At 40.1% G+C, this 22088-nt stretch overlaps 1 protein-coding gene and 1 long non-coding RNA gene across 7 annotated transcripts in view; one reads left to right on the plus strand and one right to left on the minus strand.

Annotated features, from left to right (window-relative positions):
• Nucleotides 1–12700, plus strand: LOC108638409. The gene is made up of 3 exons (XR_001919799.1): nt 1–86; nt 4573–4648; nt 11268–12700. It is a non-coding gene; the product is annotated as an uncharacterized LOC108638409 (long non-coding RNA).
• The window catches only part of ZNF131 (zinc finger protein 131), a 27817-nt gene continuing 14280 nt past the window's right edge, over nt 8552–22088 (minus strand). For 4 of the 6 annotated variants that reach the window (XM_018065708.1, XM_018065713.1, XM_018065710.1 and 1 more), the window contains exons 5-7: nt 15585–16270; nt 11067–11197; nt 8552–10412 (exon numbers count right to left, since the gene is read on the minus strand). In XM_018065708.1, coding sequence (XP_017921197.1) covers nt 9726–10412; nt 11067–11197; nt 15585–16270 — 1504 coding nt within the window. In that variant the 3' untranslated portion in view covers nt 8552–9725. The remainder of the gene's footprint in view (nt 10413–11066; nt 11198–15584; nt 16271–22088) is intronic. The other 2 variants (XM_018065715.1, XM_018065714.1) reach the window with 2 other exon arrangements.

Consider the following 22088-nt stretch of genomic DNA (forward strand, 5'->3'; position numbering starts at 1 on the left):
AAAAGGGGTTCGGTGTCCTTGGGAGACCCAGTAATCTTCCTAACGGAACGGGGTTTTCTAGCAAACCACCGTGACAGCTCCTTCAGGTGAGTCTAGGAGCGTTCAGGCTTTGCAGAAATAAGTGCTAACGCCACCCTCAGCCCGGATTCCTCGAATACATTAGGCCTTGTTCCCTGGGTGCCCCTTGGGCAGTGGATCCCCAGTGTCCTGTGTACTCCCCGGCTCATGGTGGGTGCCAAATGTTCTTCCAGTTTACAAGCAAGGAAAGAACACGATTCACCGAATACTAAAGAATAAAGATGATTTATTGAAGCTCACGTCCTTCATTTTACAGAGGAAGAATTGAAGTCGGAGAAGTCAGTTAAGAAGGGCCACGGGGCTGGTTAATGGCAAGCCCTGACTGGGGGCCCTAAGTCACAGCTCTATGAACAATCTTTCCACCTCCTCATGTGGCTGAATCCTCCATAATTGCTAGGGTGTATTTACAAAAGCGAAAGAGCTAAGGGGAAAAATAAACTGAGTTTAAAGCCCTTTTATGGTAGAAATTAGGGAATCCAAAGATTCCTTATTTTGCTACTTGCCAGTAACTGTTATAAACACTTTCACAGAATGACTGGTTAAATCCTCACATTAACCTTTTCAGTTAGGTGCTCTGATTACCACCCCTGTTTTGACAGAAGAGGGAACTGAGGCCCAGAAATTTACTTGGCTTGCTCAAGGTCACACAGCTGTCCAGTACTGATGCTGGGACTCAGACCTGAGGGTCTGGCTCAAGTCTGGTGCTCTTCCTCAGTAGCCTGTGCTGCCTCTTTGTGTGATGATTAAAGGGGCCAGAACAGGAAGGGCAAGAAATAAAACCTTGGACAGCTCCACAGACTGACCACTGGGATTGGCAGGAAAACCAAGAGAACCTGGAAAAAGTGCTTTCTTGTTTTATAGGAGTGGTTATAAAGGTTCTCTGTGAGAAAAGTGTGTCTTTAAAGGGAGGCCTTCTTCTCAAAGACAAAAGGACTTTTTTAAAAAAAAAAAAAGGAGTAATCTTAAAATAGTACATTCCATCAGTCTTTCTAAAACAATGAAATACAGGATAAATCATTGCATATTTTAAATACAAAAGACTCCTTGAATTCTACAACATGACAATCCACAGAACAAGAATTCGTAAAGAAACAGCCCAGAAACTTCCCAGGTGATGCATACTCTGACATAGGTCATCCCATGGTGCCCCTGTAGAGCAACGCTAGGCAAAGCCAATCCTGGATTCTAAAGAATTAAGAGGTTACTGAAAACTTTAGGCTACCGTAGAAAAGGAAAACTTAAAACTCAGCTTCAGAAACCACTTCTAAAGTCCAGTAGCCAGACTTTTTTCCAGGAGTCACCCGAAATCCTCTTGCAGACACTGCTAGGGCCTGCTCCGTTTCAAAATATAAACCTTTCCTTCATGCCTTCCTTTCCCTTGGGGGTCCTGGGATACTCAGCCATACAGGACTGACCTCACAGTGAATTTCCTTCACTTGAAAAAAATGTTTTTCTCCTAGACAGGGTCATTCAACAATAGGCTAATTACAATGTAACAGTATATAGAAAAGTTAACATTTTTGTTTTGAATAGTATGGGGAAATACTTTCAACATGTTAAGTGAAAGCAAAAGTTACAAAACAGAGTGATACAAATTTGTGATATGTATAACTGGAAGGAAATATATCAGACATTAGAAATACTTTTTCATTATCTTGTGGAACCTCAGGTAATCTAAACAATGTTAATATTTTCCAGTGTTGTTTGCATTTTCTACAATGGAAATATATGTCAGAAAAAAATTTTAATGTCAGAAAAATATTATTTTCCAAAAGAATTGATGAAACTGTAAAAACTATAAAGACAGTATAGTTTCACGTTATTGGAGAGCTCATTAAAATTTAGTGTATTAAACCCTACTCCCTTTTGTTAGCAGTAGCCAAGTACATTCTTAGAAACAACTAACTATTAATAGAAGAACTGACTCTAAAGCAGGAGGTCCTGTTCTATACTTTAAGAAGTACCGACAGTGGCTAAAAGTTTAGCGTTTTGACTCATAAAGCTACACCCTGCCTCTTAGCTCTGTTCTTTACTAATTACATGACACTCTGGTTTCATGTACCTTCATCTGTTCTCTCATCTGTAATCGGGGAGTTGTGAAAATTAATGAGACAGTTTCTGGTAAACAATGAGCTAGGTTTTCTTAACCTGGAGTTCCATGGGCTTGGATGATTGGCAGGAGGCTCCCCCATCAACAATGTATTTGTCTACTCCTTTCTTCACAGTCTCTAAGTAGTTGGGGCCCAAATGTCAGAACCCCCTAGATAAATGCTTAATAAATGGTAGCATTATTATTTCAAGTTCTGACATATCTTCCCACCTTTAGTGCTGTTCTAGGGAATATAGGCACATTCTACTCTAATTTTAAGTCACCTGATACAGAACTTCCCTATTGAATGTGAACCTGGGCTATTTGTGAGGTTTTCCTACCTCTGCTTTTCTTCTTCCTCTTCCACTAGCCATTGGCTAGTGGAACGGAGGGATATTTGGAGGGATATGGGAGGGATATTTGACAAATGTCAGGGAGAGGACACAGAGCAAAAGTTTTTAAGACTGTATTGCTGCAGAGTTGAATCTATAACTCAAAAGGCATATCCTGTTCCAGGAAATTTTATTTATGCTGTTTAGATTCTAAATGCTACCTCAATCTGAGACTTCATGTCTTTGAGACAATTCAGAAACATTCTCAGACAATATCTCTTTGACTATGATCCCTGTTCCATGTTTATCTTTCAGAAATTCCAGTTGAACATTATGTGTCAGACCTTCTCATTTTATCTCGTCTTTCTTGTGTTTTCCAGATTTTTATCTTCTATTTACGTTCTTTCACATTCTGGTTAGTTTCTTCAGATCTATCTATTTCACAGATTCTCTCTTGTACTCCAGTTAATCAGCTGTTTAATCGGCACACTAACCTCACAAGACTTGACAATGCAAGTATAATTAGAACACCAAATTGAATCACAACAATTAGGATTTATTAAAATCTTTTTCCTTAATTTTATAGGCACTTTTAAAGAACCAGCAGGAAAGAAACATTTATTTGAAGCTTACCCATGTATTCTGTTTCCCTTATTTCTATTAATTTCAAGCAATATTAAACCAAAAGAACTAAGACTAGTATGGTAATTGTTTTTAAAAGTTTTCTCTCGTGTGTATGTGTATGGAGAGATATTCATGTAATATTAGCAGTAATTATTTCATTAATGAGCTTTGAACTGTGGTGTCGGAGAAGACTCTTGAGAGTCCCTTGGACTACAAGATCAAACCAGTCAATCCTAAAGGAAATAAATCCTGAATATTCATTGGAAGGGCTAATGCTGAAGCTGCAATACTTTGGCCACCTGATGCAAAGAGCTGACTCATTAGAAAAGACCCTGATACTGGGAAAGATTGAAAGCAGGAGGTGAAGGGGACAACAGAGGACGAGATGGTTGGATGTCATCACCAACTCAATGGACATGAGTTTGAGTAAGCTCCAGGATATGGTGAAGGACAGGGAAGCCTGGCATGCTGCAGTCCATGGGGTCGAAAAGAGTCGGACACAACTGAGTGAGTGAACAACAAATGAGTCTTGCAGTGGCTTTTAACTTTCTTATTTTTCTAAAATGCATGAATCTTTTTGTTGAGCAAGTATAATTTAACAACAAAAACAACAAAGCAGAAAAAAAGGTTGTACATTTCAGTGACTGGGTGAAGTGCCGCTACTTCCCCTACCAAGTCAGCTTAAATTCTGTTGATATTCTGGGTACTTTAATTCACTTTAGACATTCCTGCCTCATCATTTAGTCATTAGTGTTCAATACTTAGCTTTCTTCCTAAAGGTAAAGTACAATGAATAGAGGGGGTAAAAAAGAGAAAATAACCCAAATTGTAATCTTGAGACATTTTCATTATAAAAGTAATTTTCATTATTTAATTTGAGTTATTACCTGAGATTCCCACTATAATATTAATAGCAACTGTACTCCAAATTTTCTTGAATATGTAGCCAAGTATAGCAATGTGCTGTGCGGTGGTTAGTCACCCAGTCATGTCCGACTCTTTGGAACCCACCCCATGGACTGCAGCCCTCCAGGCTCCTCTGTCCACTGGGATTCTCCAGGCAAGAATATTGGAGTGGGTGTTGCCATGCCCTTCTCAAGGGGATCTTCCCAATCCAGGAATCGAACTCAGGTCTCCTGCATTGCAGGGGGTTCTTTACAGTCTGAGCCACCGGGGAAGCCCAAGTATAGCAATAAGTGTGATATTTTCTTAATAACCAGCACTTGGGTGTGATCTACAGTTGAACAATGAACAGATGAAGGCTCTGGGCCCATTTATTCTTTGCCGAAATTATCTCATGAAAAGTTTTAAGAATCAAATGGTTTCTTTTGTTTGATTTTTATCTTCAGTTTTTAATAAGCACCATTTCAACTGGACTAGCGTTCTGAATCTGTTATTCCCTCCATAATGTTTCATAGCTGTATCTAACAGATAACTATTATTTCACAGGATAGTTACTGCTCTAATACACCTCTAATAAAGTGGTCTACCAGGCGACAGAGTCAATGATCAGCTCTTCTCTTAGGTGAGTTCATACACAGACATTTGCTCCTCAGCAGATATAAGCCATCGTTTTGTCTCTAAAGTGTATTTGAGTTACCCAGTGGAAGCAAAAGTATTCAATTATTCTGATTTTCCAGTTTTTATTATTCTCTAACAGATCATGTCTTTGTGGCATTTTCATTTCAGAAAGATAAAAGCAATTCATTACTGAGAATAAGTAGAATGTTCTTGATTAATATGAAAAAACAAGACCATTGTCTTAGTCCAGTGACTTACATGAATAGTCAACATGGACAATAAATAACAAGATATTTGGAAAGTAGCACCTGACTACCTCTAAAAAAGAGAGAGACCCTCAAAATGTTCACACCACTGGCTAGTCATCTGTGCTTCCCTTAAGTACTCTAGGTCAGCCATTCTCCAGGTGTGGCTCCAGGACTATCAGTACATTACCTGGGAATGTCAGGAATGCAAATTCTCAGGTCCTAATACTAACCCAGACCAATTGAATTGTGTTTTAACAAAATGCTGTTGCATGCTCTTGTTGAACCATTGCCTAGACGGTGTGGTCTCTAGGCAAGGAGCTATCAGAAGGCAATTTGCTGTGAATCTCTTGCTATCTTTTCTGATCTACTGTTCCCCGCCACCCCAAACTCATCAAGGGCTGAGGTAAATTCCAGAAGGAAAATGGCTGTTTTGCTTATGCTCTGTGTAAGCCAACGCTGTCAGCCACAAAGATCTCATACAGAGGTGACTGGAGTCTGTGAAGTCAAGCTCTCTGGTTTCACTTTCCACCAGCTATTTCTCATCTCCTTGTCTTAGTTTCCTCTATTTGTAAAATGACAGCTAATAATGTAATTACTTCAGGAGGTCATTCAGATGATTAAACAAAGTGCTTGGCATAAATGTAATTCATAAATGATGCTATCTTGTTACAAGGTTCCTCTCCTAGGCTGTACTTTGGTACAAGTATCAGGTGGGCATCACTTCAGTTGTATAATTACATCATATTTAGTGTCATATTAGGTGGGAAAGTTAAGAAAACAATTATGAATTCACACGCTGCCTTCCTACATCACGTCAATAAAATGAAGGAAGTAACGTTTATAGAACATGGAGTAGTTAACATTCAGCTTAGGTTTCCCTCTCCTGATGTAACAAAAACTCAGTGTTAAATTCAAACCTGCTATCTCCAACAAAATCAGGCTGAACTTTGAAGGTCATTTACTTGTAATTTTACATGACGATTATAAACCTGTCTCTGTGTGAACACTGTCATGACCATCTGATCGTTTAACACAGTAACGAATGCTGAAGATGTGCATTAAAACCCACTTGATTTGCCAGTGGACATTTTATCACATTCAGGCCACAGTCAGTGCTGTTCGCTTACTCAAAGTATAAAGTGGGTAATTAGCCTAGAAGATTCTCATAGACTTTTTAAATCTTGAAATATTACTTCAAAATTTAACGTAGTAGGATCAGAAGCTTTCTACTTTCAATATTAGGAAGAGAATTGCAGCCTATTTTTAACGGTAGGACTGTAAGATCCTTGTTTTTGTACATGTTCAAAAGATTTCTAGGTTTTAAATTTATTGACATTGGGGTGCAATTAGTTTCCCTTTGAATCCCAGATGATACATGTGGTATAATAAAAAAAAGAAGTATCTGGTTCCTGGCAATGAGCTCTTAAAACACTTGCAATTTCCTGAGTGATATCTTTTGTTATTCCTAACAAGCCTCTACCTGAGTTTATATAATGCAGTGACTCTTAGCTCCAGTCACTAGTCATCAACCATATGGATTAGAGGGCTAGAACTATCAGCCGACCCCCAAGGGAAGTAAGTAAACAAGGTTAAGGGAGCATCTGGGTAAACACATCCACGTGCTGGGAGGGTAGAGCACCAGGCTGGGACAGGGATGTGCTGTGCACCCCCACCTCACCCCTTTGCCCTATGGATCTCTCAGTCTCTTCCTGGTTTGTATCCTTTATAATAAACTACACTCCATAGTGCTTTCCTGAGTTCCAGATCATTCCACTGAATTATTTAACCTGGGAGGGAGTGGGAACACCTAATTTGTAGTTAACCAGGCAGAAGTTTGGGTACCCTGGGGACTCTTATTTTTGGCTGGTGTCTGAAGTGGGGGCAGTATCACGGACGTTCAGTTGCTAAGTTGTGACGCTATGGACTGTAGCACGCCAGGACCCTCGGTCCTCCACTATCTCCTGAAGTCTCAAATTCATATTCATTGAGCTGGTAGTGTTATCTAGCCATCTCATTCTCTGCTATCCCCTTCTGCTTTAGCCTTCAATCTTTCCCAGCATCAGGGTCTTTCCCAATAAGTCAGCTTTTCTCATCAGGTGGCCAAAGTATTGGAGCTTCAGCTTCAGCAACAGTCACTCCAATAAATATTCAGGGTTGATTTCCTTTAGGATTGACTAGTTTGATCTCCCTTCTCACTTTCTGGAATCTATGTTAATTCCAGGTACTGTCAGAATTGAAGGTCAGCCAGTTGCTGTTTAGGAATCAAGAACTGCTGTTGAACAGTGCAGGGTAGATAGGAGAGGCTCTCCTATCATTTTCCAGTGCTCTTGGGATTCCTGTGGGTGACCAACATCTGGTAGTACTACCCATCTGTCACACTGCAGACCTAGCTCAATACTCCAGGAGTAAAGCGAGAACAAAATATCCAGTTCAGTACTTTAATATACATTATCATTCCCTGGTGGCTCAATGGTAAAGAATTCACCTGCCAATGCAGGAGACTTGGGTTCAATCCCTGGGTCAGGAAGACTCCCCTGAAGAAGGAAATGCCAACCCACTCCAGTATTCTTGCCTGGGAAATCCCACGGACAAGGAAGCCTGGTGGACAAAGAAGTCCGTGAGGTTGCAAGAATCGTGCAAAAAGAACATGACTTAGTGACTAAATAATAACATGCAAAATGCTTTAGGAACTGCAAGGTTTACTACCAGCGGGTACCTTTCCTTGTCTTCTGTGATAATCTAATTCACTGGCATTTGGAGCACACATAGCCTTCAAATCTTTTGGGAAAAGTAAATGAACTATATCTGTCCCTCAAACCTGCTTTGAAAGGCCTTTCCAAATCTGAAAACTTAAATGATAATTTTAATGCTTTGCTGTGCCTTTGTCCCTGATCTCTACACTGCAGACAGGGCTCTTGAAAAATTGTTTAAAAATAAACCTTGTTTCATACCTTGGCTTAAGGGCACAGCATGAGTTATTTTCAGCATTCAAAATTCACTAGATACTAACTAGTAATTTATATGCTTGAGAACACTGTCAGAATTTAAACATTTTTAAAACTAAAACTCAGGAACATGGACATCTTAAGGCAAACTGAAAATTTCAGTTAATTCTATCATCAGTATTTTCCAAAGAAAAAAAAATGTCTATATATATAAAACATAATTATGCCTTGTAGCATTATGCTTTGTAGCATATACCGAACTATCAAAGAGAACAGACTTGGAAATGTTCATACACTTTGATTTAAAATAAAGACAGTCTCCTAATTTCTCTTATCTCTAAATCCATGACTTTTCCAGTTACGGAAAGCCATTCTCTTCAATATACTTCATAAATGTTATAACTATTTAACATCAGGGTTACCAAAATGTGTTACGTGGAACTGACCTTTTAAATTTAACACACTAGTAAGTGGAGAAAGGATTTTTAAAATAGGCTCTACTAAAATTCCACTGGTTACTGTGTCCCACACCATGTAAAACAGCAAATATCAACCTCTCCTTACTTTCTTTTGAATTGATTTTTGAGGATTGGAGATATATACTGAGAACGTTATATCTCAACTCATGTATCAGTCATATTTGTACAGATGAGAAGACACCTCTGATCGCAAACCAAATTAAACACTGGTTAAATTGAAAAAACAAGAGTCAAACACATAATTTTAAAGTTTACTTTAAAAATGTAAATATCTCCCAATATTTAACAGGTAAAGAAAATAGCATATTGGTTTATTTTCTGTTTTTGTTATATTTTATTTACCAAGTAATACTGATTAAAAATATTTACACACCTACTTTAAAGTCCACAGTTTAGCACTCTTATTTGTATGGCTTTAAAAGTTATAGCACAAGATCTTTACATTAAGGACTGGGGGAAAAGATTCATTCAAAACAAAGCCTGATATATTATATACATGTTTTTCTCTGTACTTTATTTTAAATACATTAATTTTTAAATGATGCTCATCTTGTTTTCATCTGGTGGTAAAATATTAGTGCAACTTTTCATCAAAATAAAGTTTACCACAGATATAAATGAATTTTCCCAATTGAAAATGGCCCTTCAGCTGCCATTAAATGAAATTTCTCAACCTAAGTGAAAAAGAATTGGTAGCTGTCATTATAAGAAAAAATATATAAAGTACTACAGCATCACCTACACTGCTTACAACACAAATTTTAAAAGAACTAGAGATGCTTTATAGTTTAGTTGGTTTTGAAAAGGCACATGGGTGTGTGTGTGTTTTTAAACATTCTAGCAATTTGCCACCACCACTGTTTCTGTTGCAGAGATGACGTCTATGACCATCAATCAGGGCAGACAAGAATGTTGTTCGAACTAAAGGAAGCCAGAAGCCAAAATTTAACTGCACAGTAACAATGCACTTTTCTTCATGCAGTCTTGTTTCCTATATATTCAAATTTTCTAACATGCATCAGAATACATCAACTTGTATTCTAATGATTTTACGTTTGATTTTACAACATGGGGGGGTGGGGAACTTGAGGAAGGACATGACCAGGGAAAGAGAGTAAGAACTCTTACCACAATGAAAATATACATTCGTACCCAACTATATAATAAGAATATAATCCATTTAAGTTTTCCAGAAATATACTTCTCAAAGCTTCCCATTCACTTATGGGAAAGATCCCTCCTCTGTGGCAAGTGGGGGGAAAATCAGTCTGTTTCCATAGAAACAGTTCAGCACAACAGGAAAGAGTTTCACTTTGGTCCACATGTCTGTTAGCATAAGGACAGTCACAGTGCCCATCATCAGTTCAAAAACCCAACACATAAATTTAAAAATATATGCATTTGTTATTTCATTCTAAAACTGGCACAGGTGTTCTGTTCTCATTTCCTGCCTTTTCAGCTTGGGAATCCACTGTTGATTTGGTCTCTAAATCCTCAGCATCTTCGTGTTCTTCTATAGCAGCCTCGGCAGCATCTGCTTGGGTAGGCTGTCTCTCCTCTTGGTTCATGATTTCAGGGGTCACTTGATCCAAGTCTGCTTCTAGAAGCTCAGTTTGTACTTCCACTGGCATCTGATTTACCCGTTCAACATGCAGCTCCTCTACATGGACTTCAGTACCTTCTTCAGTCTGAATTCGCCCCACTTCTAGATAACTTACCTGGACCTGCTCTGGAAGCTCACTCATGTGTGACTCATGCACTTGGCTGTCTTGGAGCAGATCTGGATGGACCTGTTCCACAGTTACTTGTGCTGAATCCACCTGAACCTGGAGCAGTGGTAACACATGCACCTTCCCAACTTGTTCTATAATAGTCATTGACGTCACAGGTTCAGTTTGCACACGTGTTTCTACTGAAAGAACTTCTTCAGTTACCAGGCGCTCTGAAATATTATGAGTATCACTGAGATGCCTCCTTAATTCATTTCCTTGCATAAACCACAAGTCACACAGAGTACAATGGTTGGGTTTATCTCCAGTGTGTATCACCAGGTGATCTTTGAACTGGTCCCAGCTGTTAAACACACTATTACAGACCTGAAACAACCAATTAGTTAAGTGTTAACACTTACATTCAAACTGAAAGAAATATGGGATGCATTTAATCTGTGTAAGGAAAAAGTTGCAGATTTTTCTGAATATGTTATAAATAAACATCTGTAATATAGTCTAAGGGATTTCATAAATCTTTTGTTTATTTGACCTTTTAGCTGTTGTAGTTAACAACTTAAATCCTTTTTGGGAAACATTTTAATATTTCCTTCATTGTTTAAATGTCATAAATTCTAGGAATATAAACGTAACACTATTATACTTTCTTATATAATATCAACATTAAGAATAATCTCACCATTTGGAATAAAAACACTAACCAAAGAGGAAGAGCCCATTATAGCTGGTCTGCCTCTTTCACCCCATTCCAGAATTCCAATGACAGCTCTATGGTTAAGAATAACCACAGTTTCACAGTACTTCTTACTTAGGACATAATGTTAATAACATTGGTATCATCTAGGATTGGATAAAAACAACAGTTTCCCTTATAAAAGCAAGACAATTATGTTCTTTACTCTTATCTCTTTCTGAACTGTCAGCGCCATACTTTTGGTCTAGGCTTGTTACTTGTCACTTCTAACAATTTCCAACACAGACTTCTTTGCTCAGGACAGGGTACACCACATCCACACATACCTGACATTCATAAAGCTTCTTTCTCCCCTTTTTTGCTCCCACTCCAGTCTGGCATGCAGTCAAGTGACATTTGAGGGTACTATTTCTAGCAAATCGTTCATGACAATTTGGACATTCAAAGGGTTTTTCACCTGTTAGAATACAAAAAAATATTGACAAGTCAAGAAAAACAGAAAATGCAAACCATCTTTTTCTTTTTAGGTAATTCTGATAGGACTGTCTTGAATGGAGGAGCAGAATTTATAACTTGGATGTTTCCACCACATCTAAAAGACTATTCTAAGAGGCGGAAATACAAGTTTTTAATGATTCTTATAACTGTGCTCTGGCAAAGAAATAAAAATTTGGATCTGAATGTTGTTCCATGCCTTTGCATTTCTTAAAACACTGTCTATTTTCCCTTAGATAAAAATCAAAGTCAAATTCCTTTTCGGGGACATGCAGCCCTCTCCATTCCACAGCAATTTTTGAGCACTTATTGTATTGCCAAGCCATGTGCTAGGTAATGAAGATAAATTGTCTTTTATTTTTAAAAGTTTCGTATCATAGGCCAGGGTATTTCAGGAAGGTGAAATACATGGACATAAACAAATGCAATATACCACAGAAAGCCTGTTACAGAGAAGAGGGCAATGAGAAATGGGCTGTAGTAGCACAGAGGAGTGATGGATTCTGCCTAAAATGGACTAAGAGAAGTTCAGCAAAAAAAGTTTATTCCAGGAGGAGGCACAGAGGTGTAAAACAGTATGGCGGGTGAGGAGTAAGACGGGAGGTATCATACTGACTCCCAGATCGCTGGTTTAGAACACCAACCAGAATAAAGAACAGAGATGTTTAAGGAGGTGTGGAGTAGGGTATGCTGGGGAAGATTATAAATTCAGTTTTGAGTCTGGTGAGTTTGAGGTACTCAGAGCAAAGTGGCAAAATCTGGTAGACAGAAGAACACTAAGGAAAATTAAGGCAGAAGTTTCAGGAAGATGAGGTAGTAACGACAGGTAGGGTAACAATAGGGGTTTGGGGTATGCTAGCAAGAACACTGAGTGGTATGGGGCAATCAGGAGCCACACTACAGTGGGGTAAGGGAGAGTGAGTGAGGCAAGTCAATGAAAACAGTCAGTACAGAAATTCTTTCAAGAAGGCTTGGAAGTAAAGAGAAGTGGCTCAATGAGGACAGGTCAATAAGAGGTTCCTTCAGCCAGAAAAGAATCATTACTTATTTGCTAAGGGAGAAGGAACCAGTGGAGAAGGAGAGAGCAGTAGGAATGACAGGTGAAACATGGTTTTGGAGGAGAAATTGAGATGTGGGATTTAGGACTGGCCTTGAAAAACAGGGAAATATCTTTCTCTGTAATAAGAGAAGGAGACAATGAAGGAACCACACAGATTTCTCCACAGCTAAGCTGGGATGTGGACAGGGGCTCAAGCACTGCACTGAAGGTCTAGAATGGCAATTAAGAAAGGAAAGATATAAACCAGAAACCAAAAGGCCTAACTTACTGATAAGAATTTTTGCCAGAAGTGCTCAGCAGGGAGCAAAAGTAAATGACTACAATAATTCCAGGATGTAGGGTTCAAAAGCCAAGGAAATGTGCTTAGAGTACAAGAAAAAGTGACTCAGGAATTATACGATGAGGATAAGATGAAGTCAGAAACAGGGCAACAAATGAGGTTTAAAGGATACAGAAGGACAAGGCGGCTAAATGACGTTAAATGAGGTAGAGTCCCACAGCCAAAGGAAGGAAAGCAGGAGAGAAGTCAAGAGAAAGGATGATGCCTGGAGCAAACAAGACTACGATTTCAGAGGTGGAGCCTCAGTGATGACCAGGTCCCAGATGTGACCCTCATACTCACGTGGACCTGACAGTCAAGGAATAACTCTGAGCTGTGTTTTTTCCCTGAAAAAACAACTATAGCTTATTTTTTATATAATTTTCATAAGATGAAAAAATTAATGAGAGAAAAGACCTAATCACCTAGAATTACTGTTGGTATACAAACTCTTTTACAACTCTGCAAATGGTGGACTATTGCTAACGAGAATGGTTTTAATAGTGTATAATTTTTCACTATAAAATGAAGCCTATAAAAATTGTTAACTTCTTTAAAGGGCAATTTGATAATATTTGCCAAGATTTACAATGCACATATCCTTTGACTTGGCAACTCTGTCAAAAATTGAGTTACTTAAACATGTATACAAAAATTATGTACAGGTATGTTTACTGCAGCACAGTTTGTAATGAATGGCAAAAGACTAGCAACAACCTAAAATTGTATCATCATGAGTGATGAAGTAAATTAGGGCATGCCTGTAACTGAAATCCCATGTAGTCACAGTGGAAAAAAAAAGTACATTTATGAATGTTTCACATATATAAAAAATTTCAAAATAAATGGTGTAACACTATACTGTATGCTCCTGTTTGTCTTTCTTAGTCTAGAAACAGTAACAGATTAATTATACTTTAGATGTGTAAAAAGTACAATCTTCAAAGTGCTTTCGATTTCTCTTATTTGTCACAACCCTGTAAGGTAGGTGTCATTATTCTTATTTACACAGACAAGGAGAGAGATCCAAGGATAAAGAGACAAGTCAAGTTCATCAGGCTGACAAATGTCAGAAATGGAGCCTGGGAATTCCCTGGCAGTCCAGTGCTTAGGACTCCGCGCTTTCACTGTGGGACCCGAGATTCAATCCCTGGTCAGGGAACTAAGATCCCACAAGCTGTACAGTCAGGCCAAAACAAACAAACAAAAAAAACCTGGAGCCTGAATCTAACTCTGGTTTCCAAACCCACATTTTTTCCTAGAATTCCATATTACCTCCTTGGAAAACTAGGCAACAATCATTTGAAAATATGGTTACAGGTCATCTTTAGGTTCTTTCACCCTGGGTGTCCCACAGGTACAGCTGTACGTATATCTGCTCTCTCCCCTCATCCCCCAATCTTACCCTTCTCTATTTTTCTAACTTAATAAACTTTTGATCACTAAGCCACCCAAATCAGAAAGCTGGGATTCACCTTCTCTTTTACCCCTTACTTGCTCAGTCATGTCCGACTCTTTGTGATCCCATGAACTGCAGCCCACCAGGTTCCTCTGTCCAAGGGATTCTCCAGGCAAGAATACTGGAGCAGATTGCCATTCCCTTCTCCAGGGGATCTTCCCGACCCAGGGATTAAACCCAGTCTCCTGCATTGGCAGGCAGATTCTTTACTGTCTGAGCCACCAAGGAAGCCCCTCTTTTACCTCCACGTCTCACCAATCACCAAACCCTGTTGACTCTGCTTACTTCACGTTACGCCTTCAAGCCTTTACTATATTACTGCCTTTATTCAACCCCTCATCCTTGTTTAGATTACTCAAACAACTTCCTAACTAGACTCAGTAGGCTTCACCCACTCCAATGCTGCCAGTTCTCTGTCTCTAAAGCATAGATTTAATCAGAAATCTCCCTGGGTTAAATTTCTTAAAAGTGATCCAGTCTTCCAAGATAAAATCTAACTCATTTAGAGCATTTACCTAAGATAACTACATGATCTTAGCCTCATCTCCCATCACTTTCTCTCTCCTGTCCTTGAACCACTGGCAGATGATCCATGATGCCAAAGTGCATATCATTCAGTCAGCCCCAAAACTCTTCAGCTGCATCTCCTGGTGTTCCTCTAATTGGACCCAATTCTCCAGCCATAATAACCTGCTAACAAGTACTCCATATGAGTGACTTTTCTCTCCTCATGTCTGTACACTTAGCTTCTTTTGCCTAGAGGGCTGGTATCCTGGCTAACTCCTTTTCCTTGAGAATCATCACAGGATAAACCCTCTAGGAAGCAATCCTTGTCTTCCACCATAAACAGCATAAGCACACATTCCCATAAGACTCTGTGCTTACCTCTATCAGCACTTAGCTGACTGTGCCTGCTTGTCTCTCTTCACAAAACTTTGAACTCCTTGAAGGTAGGTACGCTAAATCTCCATGACCTAAAGTACAGAAACCTTACCCTTTTCATCTCCCTGGCTGTCCACCAGTCCTGACATGTTTGCCTTGGAGAGATGAGGGAGATGGGCAAACACTGCCTACCTATCCGCCAGGTCAAAACAGATAAGCAAATGTTCGCAAAGGTATAAACATGGTTGGGATTGTTTGTAAATGTATTCATCTATGTAATGTGTTAACATAAGGCAGATAAAGTAAAAAACAGTTAACAGTGAAGTTTCATATAACTAAAATTTCATAATTAATAATCTTTAATAATGATTACAAACAGTGTTTATGTATATCTTTTAAAAATACAAAAATTGGCAAGGTGTAAGAATGACAATTAACTTCAAAGTTAATACTGATTTTGCTTTGATAGCATCAATATCAACAAACTAGTATTATAAAAACACTGTGCTCAGCCTACACATTAGCAAACACACAAAATGGTTTCTATACGCTAAAAAAGAATTTAGACACTCAGCCTGAAATGAGTGTGGAAAAAAATAAACTTCTAATATAAAATATTTGTTCCTTACCTGTATGTTTTCGAAGATGCTCTTTAAAATGTCCAAAGTGGTCAAACTGCTTCTCACAGTACTGACATATGTGTATTTTTTTCCCAGTTCTCTGCTTCTTACTGACTCCACCTTCTTCAAGGTGGTAACAACTGAGGTGCTGTTTCCATGCGCTCTCCCGAAGATACCTTTTATTGCATATTTCACATTTGAAACTCTCAGTGGAGTGTGATTTCATGTGTTCCTTAAAATGGTAAAACAATTTAAATGAACGGTTACATTTCTCACAATGGAACAAGTCCTTCACATGTGACAGCTGAAGTTCCACAATTTCAATACCTTCTACCTGTTTGCTTGTGGGGTCAGATGCACAGCCGTCTTCATCTTTAATCTGTCCTTTTCTATCGCCTTGGCGGTACTTGCTGGTAATATCTGCCAACAATGCCAGAGCAGAATCATCAGAGGAACCTGTGCTCTGAATGTACTTTATGGACTGCTTGGCAGAAGCCACTTCCTCCAATGTTTCGATGCCTTCATCCTCCACTTCGATTGTGCCTTCGGCAATCTCCACCTCAATTTCAACAGGTTCAGATTCTGCAGATGGCAACGACTCAGTGATAACATTTGAAGTTTCTGCAATCTTTCTTTTTTTTGCTTCACTTTTCCCTGTGGTATTTTCCTCTAGTGGAGCTGAGTTTTCTTTGTTTCTGAAATACATAACACGGGTTTAAAAATTCTCTAAGACCAATCAATCCAACTAGGCTTTTGGAAGAAATTGATAAGCTGATAATAAAACTTGTATAGAAAGGCAGAAAACAAGATTCCTAGACTTATACTAGCTGATATCAAGACTTATTATAAAGCTACAAAATTTAGACAATCTGACTGGCAAAAGGATAGACACGGAGATTAACAGAACAAAATAAAGTTCAGAAATAGACTACATGTGTATAGTCTATTGATTTTTGAAAAAAGGTTCCAAGATAATTTAATGGCGAGAACATATGACAGTAGTGTTGGAACAATTGCTATCTATATAGGAAAAATAAACCTTGTCCCTTACTCACGTAACATACACAAAAAAATTAAAAATGGATCATAGACTTAAATGTAAGAACTATACACTTCTATAAGAAAACTGGATAAAAGTCTTTGCAACACTGAAAGAGTTCTTAAGTAACACGCAGAAAGCAAAAACTCTGAGTAAAAATTGGTAAGATGGTTTTCATCAAAATTAAAAACTTTGTCCTTTGAAATACATAGTTAACAGGAAGGCAAGCCACAAACCAGAAGAAAAATATTTGCAAACATATTTGTCAAAGGTTTTATATAGAGAATATAAAAAGAATTCTTACAATTCAATAAACTCAATCTCTTCAGACAACTGTTGGGAGATAATTCCCCATGAGTCCCTCGTGTTTCTGCATATCTTGTGAAGACAGCTTTGGTTCTGGACTATTTTTCAAAGGTGTTTGCAGAAAGGCCAACAGCCTGGGAATACAGAGTGGCTCCTCTGGAGAAGACAGTTTTACTTACTGTCCATACAATAATGTCCCTGCTATGGGACAAAGGTCAGGCAGGTTTGTCTGCAGCCCATTCTAAAAAGACTTTGGTTTCCCAAGCTGGGGCTTCTTCATCTGTAATGAAAACCAACCACATGCAGGCCACTTTATGTCACCTCTGGGACTTGAGGAAGAGAAAAGTGGCACAAATAGAGTGATAAAGTCCTTTTTTCTGACCTACGAATCCTGTTATCTTCTATCAGCATCCATGAAATCGTGGCAGGATAATTTGCTGGCTTGCAAGTAGGGTAACATCTCTGATCCCTCACAGATCTTGCCAGATATTGGCAACCAAGAACAGGATGCTGAAAAAGACAAGACTTTCTGGAATAGGAAGGATGAGACCTCACAGAGCAAATGGAATTTGAGGAAGTCTACTGGAGCTGGCATCAAACATGTTTACCAAATTGTATGGTCAACTGGGCAATAAATGGTTCTCTACTTACTTGCCTACTGCTCTGAGTTGAACTGTGCACCCTCAAAAGATATGATGAAGTCCTGACCCAATAACTATGAACGAGACCTTATTTAGAATGTCTTCGCAGATGTAATCAAGTTGAGGTCATCAGAGCAGGCCCTACACTATGTCCTCCTAAGAAGGACATTGGACCCAAAGAAGAGAAAGCCATATGAAAACACTGAGGGAAGATGGCAATGTGAAGATGGAGGCAGAAACTGGAGTTATGCTGCCACAAACCAAGGAACACCTGGGGCTACCAGCCTACGAGAAAGGAGAAAGTCAAGTCACGGAAGGAAGGATTCTCCTCTAGAGGCTTCCAAGGGAATGTGGCCCTACCAACAGCTCGATTTAGGACTTCTAGCCTCCAGAACTGTGTTAAGACATGCAGTGTGTGGTACTTTGTTATGGTAGCCCCAGGAAATGAAAACACCTATGAATAAGGAAAGGTATACTCTTTTGAAAAAGCCATCACTGCAGAAGTCAAGTCTCAGTCAGTTCAGAGGCATAAACCACATGGCCCCAAGTGGAAAGCAATGTGGATGGGGCTGTTGAATCAAGAGAGCGCCCAAACAGACACTGATGGGGTCTGCAATAACCTTTCTGCCTGGCACAGGGCTTTGAGGGGAATGAAAACACTGGAGGTTTGTCTGGCTGAGCCACTCGCAGCTCAGGTGCTGCTGGAAACCAAAATGTATCTGGCTCACTGGCACAGTCACTTTCTCTCTCCACAGCACTTCCCCTTCTACCTTTTCCCTTTGCCCCTAACTTGACTTAACCTGCTTGGAGAAGGAGAATTACAGTTGAAGCCAAAGTTTCCCTGCTCTCAAAGGCAAATAGTGAAGACACTATACACATCCAAGCATGCTGAGGAAAACTCAAGGATGGTAAAGACACAAATTGCCACAGCTCTGTTATAGTCCACAGATGTCCAACTCACCATCTCATCTCTCATCCTCAGAGAGGAGGTGCTTGCATTCAAATGCTGGGGTTTGGGCAAGGTCACAGAAGGAAAGGGAGGCTGTCCTTTGGGTGGAGCTGATGTTACAGAAAAACTCAAATAAACATTGTGGCCAACACAATATATACTGTCATTGTTTTGACATCTGAATGCACAGCAGGATTGGTATGGCATGGGCATTAACTACTTTCCTGTAAGTACCAGTGACGGACCATCTCAATCGAGAAAAGCCACATGTAGAGAAGAGACAATGGAAGAAACTCCCCTAACATTAGCCACCAGTAGCTGGGTCAGGATTTAGCACAAGCGTCTCTATCTCTTGATGTATATATTGCTGATATCCTATTGACTGGCAAGCCCGAAGTCTCAGTCTGAAAAGTCCTGACTATAGTGTCATGACACTTCTACCAGCAGAGACTGCTGCTAAGTGATTAAGTGAAACTCGCTCAGTTGTGTCCAACTCTTTGTGACCCCAAGGACTGCAGACCACCAGGCTCCTCTGTCCATAGGATTCTCCATTCAAGAATACTGGAGTAGGTTGCCACTTCCTTCTCCAGGGGATCCTCCCAACCCAGGGATTGAACCTGGGTCTCCTGCATTGCAGGCAGACTCTTTACCATCTGACCCACCAGGGAAGTCCAGAGACTGCTGATAAATCCCAACAAAATTCAGAGGACTGCTCACCAAGTAAAATTTCTTGGGACTAGATAGGCAGATTGACAACATTCAATTCCCTCCAGCAGTTAAAAACAACAGCAGCTTCTCCACCTCCTCCCACCTCCCTCCAAACATGAGGCCCAGTATCTCACTGGATTTTTAGGTACTAAGGAAAGGATGTGCCTCACCTGGGTACTCTATCAGTACTTTTTTCTGTACATCAGTCAATCTGCAAAGCAGCACCTTTTAAGTGGGCTCCAACCAACAGGCTGCACTTGAAGTTTCCATCTAACTGTGGCACATTCCCTACCTTCAGGGACCCCCCTAGTCTAATGACCTCTCTGAGCTCTAAGTCTCTGAGACTGACACTTTTTGCAGATTATAGCTTCTGCTAATGGCAGGCTGTCTCCCCAGAGTCAGTCCTTGGATTTTGGACTTGCCAATTCCTTGACATGGCTATGAGGTGCACTCACTTTGACAAGAAAGGGTTAGGTACTATTTGATTCTTGTTAAAAGTGATGCCTGATCCATGGAAGCTTTGAGGCTCTCCAGCCTGATATTGCTATTTGGGAGTGTTAACTAAAACTTAATAACTATCAAGGTAAAAGGTGCCCAAACAAGTCTCACTGGTCACAAAGAAATAGTTACATTCAAGAAAGCAGTTGAACTCTTGGCTTTACATGAAAAAGTGGTAGCACCCCTGCTGCCCAAAGAAAGCCACTAGATCAATGGGGTTTTTCATTCACTGGTAGCCTAGCTAAGCTGAAGGCTGATGGTATTCACTGGGTGGCCAGATGCTCAGTACCAACTCTGCAAAACCAAAAGTTGTTGCTTAACTCAGAAGGCAGAACTCAAGGCTGTATTCGTCACTCTGGATGACACTCTCCACAATGAACCTTGAGATATTTTTACTGACTCCTGGACTATTGCAAATGGCCAAGCTGTCTGGGAGACCTGGAAATCTTGGCAGATTAAAGACACCCACCTTGAGGGTCAAAACTATGGAGACAAAGAGCTGTTGATCCAACCATCTGAGTAAGTAGTTTAGATACTCATGGTAAAGGCCTGTTTTCTAATGATACCAACTGGAATCAAGTTGCCTATCAACCTACACTGCCCAGACTTCCATCTCCGTCGCCTAAGTCCCACGTTATTCTGAACATGGGGACACACCCACCATCAGAGACTGAGTAGAAAGTCAAGGGCCTTATGCTTCTGAGGGAGACGTTACTCCAGCATGTCAGACTTGTGACACTGGCCAGCAGTTGGCCTGTCTTATGGTGAATGAGGCCAAATCATACAGGGCATTGTCTCCAGCTGTTCCTGGCAGACTGACTACACTAGACCTTTTGACCCATCTCAGGGCTATATGCCTTTCAACTACTGACACTTTTTCAGGGTATGCTGTTGCTGTTCAGGTCTGAGCAGCTGGTTCTGGCCACACCATAGGGCTCTTGAAACTAAGCTGTGTCATATGTTTAGCTTTCTGGACCACGTGCAGTCTGATACTGATGCACCAAATGCTACTCAATCGGCTGTTAGTCAAGGTATTGTTAAACCTTTCAAGTTTTCTACCATCCAGATACTGGTGTTGTAGAGAAATGCAGCAACTTTCTCAAACACTGACTCAAAAGACTTTCTGACTCCACTTCCCTCACTTCTGCCTCGCCCAAAAATCCAGTAAGGCAGTTTAGTCATCAAATCCCACTATCCCCAGAACCATCTGTTTTTGGCTGCCTCCTGGGTAAACGATCAAGGCAAATGGAGTGGTAAGTTACATAAACCTCAGTGGAAATGCAGGGTCTGCTGTGACCATTCTTAGACATGATCTTCTTCCTTCTGCCTAATGGCAACCTGGGGCCAGCCTGGTCAAAAGTGGGCCTAGCAGATTTAAACTTAGTTCCAGCTCAGCTATCTGGATTCTCTTATGGAATGGACATCATCTTGGATCCTAAGCACAATGACTACTTGGTTGAATATACTGCTTGCCAAGTGTTCTTAGATTGGTCCTCATGACCAAGGTAGAAGACATAATAGCTATCTTAAGTTTTATAAAATGTCCTTGTCCCTGACCATTCCAGATGAAAAGTCTGGGTAAGAGAAGGAGAGAACTGGAAATGGGGTTAAGTTACAGCTACTAGAATGGCACACACTGGTTTTGTGGGGGTAGAGGGAGAACCACCACCCTGGAACCTGGAGAGAAAACCTTGTAGACTCCAGGAGGTACAGGGGAGGAAGGGACATTCGAGATCTCTGTCCTTCAGGACTGCTCTGAGTCTTCCTCAGGTGGGAAAAGGCTCTGGTTCAGGTTTCCTCAAGTGCTGCAACTTGCAACTCCTCAATCTGTCATCTCACACCGAGGATTCTGACAACTCAATCACCACCTCAACTTTATCAGGAAGGACTTTGCAAAGAGCAGGGGATGGCCAAGACTTATATGTCCCATGCAAAAACACCAGATGTTTGCCCACTGCCAATACCAAAGCTGAGGCTCAGTTCATGAGGCACCTGACTGCCACTCAGCTGGCATTCAGGTGCTCATGATAAACAGAACGGATTAAACTGGCTGCCCTTAGACATTCTCTCCAAAAACAAAGCCTAGACACAATCATTGAAGCTGAGCTGGGAAAAGGAAAGGCCATGCTGGTGACAACATCAACCTGTGAGCAAACTGAAGAAGGTCATCCCACTTTGGGGGCACAAAAAAAATCATAAACACCACTTTATTCCAAAAGCATGTATGTGTTCCAAGGACTGTACTTCTTGTATGAAGTCAGGTACTAACTTCCTTCCCTCCCTATAAATGTCTTGCAACTCTCAGTGGGAAGAAGACACCATCCAATGTTTAGGGAAACACCACTGGCATTTCAATTTAGTTCTCAGATGAC

The sequence above is a fragment of the Capra hircus genome, chromosome 20 (assembly GCF_001704415.2).
Source record: "Capra hircus breed San Clemente chromosome 20, ASM170441v1, whole genome shotgun sequence".
NCBI lineage: Eukaryota > Metazoa > Chordata > Mammalia > Artiodactyla > Bovidae > Capra > Capra hircus.